We start from the raw sequence: 6,374 nt of genomic DNA on the forward strand, positions 1-6,374 counted from the left end.
GACCTTCTTGCTGCGAGGCAACAGTGCTAACCACTGATCCATCTTGCAGCCCACAAATGAACATACATGTTCTTATTTAAAATACTACCAATGCATCTGCACTATTAGGTAAATGCTATGCACTAAGTTTGCCAAGAAAAGTCTTAGGTACAGGCAACAAAGAAGTGCACCTGCAGGATTAGTGTAGTGGAAAGTTAAAAATGAAGGAAATGATTTCCTATGTGAAGGAAAAATTCTTTTCCTCCCTTGGAGTTAAGTTTCTAGAGATGGCACTGAACTTCCCCCCTTCCTCTGATTGACCTCCTTATGTAAAAGCAGTATTTGTAACAGATGTGTACTAATCTGCAAGTCTTCGAAAGATTCTTGACCTCATGTAGATCTATTGTAGGAGGACTGGCAAGCACTCCTTGTGCCTCTCAAGTCCAGTTTGCACCAACGCGCCAGACTATCTTTGTTTTCCTCTTATCCATAAATCTAGATGTGGTTCCCACTGAAGGACGGTATAAGACCGAAGGTGTGAGAGAAATCTTCAGAACTGCTGCTCTGTTCGTGTCACTTCTCCTGAATTCAGTAAACCTAATTTCAACCTGAGTCATCTGAGTCTCCAGTGTGTCTCTCTGCGTCGGGTTCCTCATCCTGCATCAACCTCTTCCAGAATTCCACAGCATCCCTCAATCATCAATCAGATTCAAAGTATTAACGCTCGCATTTGTTCCTGAATAGCACACATGCTTAACTGGACAGTAGCACTCATGTCTGCAGTGTCTCTGGTATCCAATTGACCCTGAAGTCTGAAGAAGAATATGATGTGGATTTATTCTGACATATGAGCCAGACTGGCAAATGCCTTTCCGCTTTTGATCAGACTTTATCACCTTACCCTTTTGGAACATATGAGCAGTCATCAGATTATTTACACATGCCAATTTTAAAATCTGATTTTGTTTCATAGCAAATGCATAACCATATATGTCAAACGCCATCATGTTCAAAAAATGATTCATTGTAATGTAGACAACCGGTTAATAGAAAAAGCAAAATTAAGATAGGATGTTGGAGTCTAGAAAGTATTGCTTCAAATCTAAAATCAACATTTTACCTTTAATTTTTTTCTTATGCTATTCAATCAGAACGGATGCATACAGTCTAGTAATGTGGTTATCTGTGAAAGAAAAAAGAAGTGCTAATTTAATTTCAAGAAACCCAGATGTTGGGGTAACTTTTTTTTCTTTTTTAATGATTCATGTTATGATGACATCTTGTGGTCCTTTACAACCCACAGTTTAATTTCCAGCTTGTCACATGCCAATGCAGGACCCCCTGGCATCACATTTTAATGCACTAAGTACCCTCCAGTATCATTTCTCAAGATGCAGGGTAATCTGTCAGACCTGTAAAAGTCCCTAAACATCAGAAGTAGATGCCGTGAGAAAGCAACCAAATGTTCTCTGCACGTCTTGTCACTATTGGAGCAATAAGCCATTAATCTTGTGCCTAATGTTGTCAAGGATAATTGGTACCCAAACCGTGATCTCTTCCTAAAACTTATCAAGTAGTTTTGGTGCCGAAACATAATCAAGTGAAAAGTTTTTTTTTTTTAAAGGAACTAAGTGGAATAAATAAAAAAATACATACATAAATAAGGTCCCACACAGACACAAAGCTCAACCTCCTGAGTGAGAGTTCTGTGATTTAATCCACCAGCTGTCCGCCAGCATCCTCCTACAGCAGTTTTTTTAACAGCAAAAACCCATACTCGTCTAACAGTATCTATTACTGAGATGGCACCAATGAAAAAGGACACCTTAAGCATATCTCCCAGATGCAAGCAGAACAGGGGTATTTGACTTCTGTGAGTAAAAATGGGCGGTCCCTTAACACGTCTGCTCTGGCAAACGGTGCCTTTACTCTCCAAGGTGACTAATAAAGACAAATCCATCAATGGCATCAGGCTTCTGCTGTTGTAACAATTCTTTCCACACTCAAAAGTAAAAATTCAGGATAAGTATCTATATTTGAACTCTGAAATATACATTTTCACCAGCTTAGAAATATTGTTTGATCCATGGAAAATGGAAATTTCAATAATCCTAATATGGATCTTCTTTGTATATTTTGACTTTAACTGTGCCCTAACATCTTGTCCTGCAGGATAATATAGGTTTAAGTAAAACCTATTTTATCAAAGAGGGTGTTCATACATGCAATTTTAATGGAGCGAATACATAAGCAGAATCAAAGTAATGTCAAGTGCACTACCAACCACAGACTACTATATATATTTTTTTCAATCATACATGTGAGTCAATCTGTTTAAACCTGTGCGTACAACAAGCACATCTCGAAATAAACTTGAAAGTCTGTGGCGATAAACACAGACTGAGCACAAGCAGAGACTTGTATCCTGTAGCTTAGGTGAAATGATTTATCAGTATCATCAGCAATCAGTTCTGAAAAAGACGCCATGGGTGTAAATTCTGCTAAAAGTGCAGAAACAAAGGGCAGGAAGGCTGATTTTTATGTATTTTTAGCTGCAGTGAGAAATGCCCAAGTCCAAAAGCAAAGTGTCTTAAAACATATAAATAGACTTGTGACATACAGGTCAAAAAATTTGTAAGTGATACCGGAAACGTGTAGAAAGTAAATCTAATAAGCATTGTGCTCATGTGTATTAGAGAAATTACACATTACTATGTTGTCATCATCAATATATTTAGATATGAACTGCAAATATATCCTTCACTCTCTGCATCAGTGGAATTTCTCCCTGCCTTAGCTGTTTTTATTTTGGACTACAGTAATGCCCTGTGATCTGCTGTTAAGATGTTGAATTATAAGTCACTTCTGTCAACAGCCATGTATGTAATCTAAGGGGATACTGGCAACTGTGAACATAGATTACTATATTGTTCCCTGCACTCAAAATTTGCATCTTCATTCCTAACTGCAATAAATAATAACTAAATAATTACAAAAAGCAAAATAACACTAGTTTACGTGGCTGTTATTTTTGGTTTTATATCAGTTGGCAACTCTTCTAATATTACATTTTCAGGGGGCATACAGCACCCCTCCAACATTAACAGAAAGAGCATCAGTATCAGATATCTATGACATGTGTTCCCTGCAACTATACACCAGTGACATTCTGACGCTTCTCCAATGTTATGACGCAGTGCTGGCTGTGATATTAAAATTAAATAAAAGTGTGTCAACTGAATGCTGATCTTTAAATATATCTCTTTATTTTTTTAAATGAACACTTTACAAACCATTCTGTGCACTCTGGCTATGTAGTATTAAGTAAACTGTGCAGACATGACAGACATAGTAGGAACTGAGGAATTAATTAACAGCCAAGTGTTAGCAATTAAATAATTACTATTAGGAAATCCTCTGGTGATAAATTGATACTGTTTCAAACATATGTAAAATAAATACATTTAAAAAGTGCATTCATGTAGTTTATCTCACTAGCATATATATATATAACTAAATATTTAAATTTACTTTCCAGTTCATCATTTTAGAATAAAATATGCTTACATGTTACTAAGAAATTTCTATTCTTTACTTTACGCACAAAATGATCTCCTAAATGGACTGTATTGTTTGTTTTCTAAACTTTTTAATCAAAGAGTAATTTAATCACAGATCATTTCTATTTACATTTTAACTAGGGGGAAATATCGTTAAATGTATAAATAAAGATTGACTGTATAAGTGATGAGCACATTTCTGTTGAGCAACAAGGTGATGAACACACTGTACTTTACCAAATAGGGCGACACGCTTGTGCAGAGCATGCACTCTTGAGCATATATAAGCAGCAGCTCCAGACGCTGGCTCGAACTGACAGGCGCCTGACACAGGTGAGTGGAGGCAATTATTTGATGATAATCATTTTGGTTAACTGATTTCTAGTAAATATATTTTATTTTGTTTAATTGGTGGTTAAAGTTGAATGAACATCATTATATCAAAAGAAAAACTTTTATTTTTGTGACTGAAATATAAGACTGACAATAAAACAGTGCTTCTAAATTTAAACTTTGTTACTTTGTTTTATAGCATCTCGGGGGTTACACAAGACACCAGTCATTTTCAGCTGGGATTTAGTGAAGTAGGTGGTTTACTACAGATGGCATATTTAGACAAAAATATCTTTAATGTTTATCTGTTAAAAAAAAACATTTCATTGAGTCATTTTAGTTAAATTATTACATTATGTGTAAACTTGTCATATTTTCAGTCACCACTAAAGTGCCAAAATGAGCACAGATGCGGAGATGGAGCAGTATGGCCCGGCGGCTATTTACCTCCGGAAGCCAGAGAGGGAGAGGATTGAGGCCCAGACTACTCCATTTGATGCCAAGACAGCTTTCTTTGTGACTGATCCTGATGAACTGTATGTCAAGGGTAAACTGATTAAAAAAGAGGGTGGCCAAGCCACCGTTGAGACAGATGGAGGGAAGGTAGGTAAAAATTTTATTTGGTTTATCTTCTTTGGCTTATTTTATCCTGTTTGTAATAGCAGCCATCTGCTGTGTCTTTACATAAAATAGTGCCTTGGGAATTAAAAACAAAAAACAAACACATTTTCTGTTCAGACTGTCACTGTCAAAGAAGATGACATCCTTCCCAGGAACCCTCCAAAGTTCGATAAGATGGAGGACATGGCCATGATGACCCACCTCAATGAGCCATCTGTGTTGTATAACCTCAAAGAGCGTTTTGCATCATGGATGATCTATGTAAGTTTTACATTGCTTTAAAGAGTGTCATGTAATGAAAATATATTTATTGTCTGCATAAAAATTTGAAACAATGTTTATGCTCTCTACTATGACAGACCTACTCTGGGTTGTTCTGCGTCGTCGTGAATCCCTACAAGTGGCTTCCTGTGTACGATGCTGTTGTTGTGGCGGGATACAGAGGCAAGAAGAGGATTGAGGCTCCACCCCACATCTTCTCCATCTCTGACAATGCCTATCAGTTCATGCTCACTGGTAAGACCAAGGTTCCAAGTGCTAGAAGAAGCCTAAATATACATTTTAAATTTAGATGTAAGCGTATTAAATGGAAACAGAACTCATATAGAGCATGTCATTTTGAATTGTAGATCGTGAGAATCAGTCTATCCTGATTACGTGAGTATTACACAGACTTGTATGCTAAACATTTATAAACTTTATGATGATGAAGCTGAACCTTCACAATGTGTCTCTTATACCCCAGCGGAGAATCTGGTGCTGGAAAGACTGTCAACACCAAGCGTGTCATCCAGTACTTTGCAACAATTGCAGCTCTTGGTGCTAAGAAGGCTGAGGCAACAGCTGGCAAGATACAGGTAAATTAGTTTTTAGAAAAAGAAAGACATTGTCAGAAAAAGGTTTACATGCACGTACAGCTCATATAACTCAAACCTCCTTTTGCAGGGCTCCCTTGAGGACCAGATTATTGCGGCCAACCCTCTGCTGGAGGCCTATGGTAATGCCAAGACTGTGAGGAATGACAACTCCTCTCGTTTTGTAAGTGAAACACACAATATCTTCAGCCTTTTTGTTGTTGTTGCAAAATTACAAAAACTGATTCCACATATAAAATGACTCTCCAGGGTAAATTCATCAGAATCCACTTTGGTTCTTCTGGAAAGCTGGCCTCAGCTGATATTGAAACATGTAAGTTCCAGCCATAGTGTGAGTACACATTGATCTGGATGGAAATTTGGTCTAGTTCTTGTGGTTCATGAACCAATCTTTTAAAATGTAACACAGTAAACACAGAGTTTTGAGTTGAATTTTTGCCTCTTAGATCTGCTGGAGAAGTCCCGTGTCACTTTCCAGTTGTCTGCTGAGAGGAGCTACCATATCTTCTATCAGCTGATGACTGGACACAAGCCTGAGCTCCTGGGTATGTTACTACATTATTAGAATGTAAAGATACAATGATACAAGAAAAAAAACACCAAACAACACTATGTTTATCTATCGTACCCTTCCAGAGGCTCTCCTGATCACCACCAACCCCTATGACTATCCAATGGTCAGTCAGGGCGAAATCACTGTCAAGAGCATCAATGATGTGGAGGAGTTCATAGCAACAGATGTAAGTCAGTGATTCAGTTCAACAGATAGTATGAATAATACAACTGGAGGAAAACTTTCACACACTAATAATTTGACTTCATTGTCATTACAGACTGCTATTGACATCTTGGGCTTCAATGCTGAAGAGAAAGTCGGCATCTACAAGCTGACTGGTGCTGTGATGCATCATGGCAACATGAAATTCAAGCAGAAGCAGCGAGAGGAGCAGGCTGAGCCTGATGGCACTGAGGGTAATTGATAAAATAATACAATTCACATTGTTCA

The 6,374-nt window shown here is 37.6% G+C and overlaps 1 protein-coding gene across 1 annotated transcript in view; it reads left to right on the forward strand.

Annotated features, from left to right (window-relative positions):
• Window positions 1-6,374, forward strand: part of LOC103370565 (myosin-4-like) — a 49,757-nt gene that overhangs the window by 17,364 nt on the left and 26,019 nt on the right. The window contains exon 12 of the mRNA XM_008299664.1: window positions 6,202-6,242. Coding sequence (XP_008297886.1) covers window positions 6,202-6,242 — 41 coding nt within the window. The remainder of the gene's footprint in view (window positions 1-6,201; window positions 6,243-6,374) is intronic.

The sequence above is a fragment of the Stegastes partitus genome, unplaced genomic scaffold (genome assembly GCF_000690725.1).
Source record: "Stegastes partitus isolate 25-593 unplaced genomic scaffold, Stegastes_partitus-1.0.2 Scaffold1443, whole genome shotgun sequence".
Classification (NCBI taxonomy): Eukaryota; Metazoa; Chordata; class Actinopteri; family Pomacentridae; genus Stegastes; species Stegastes partitus.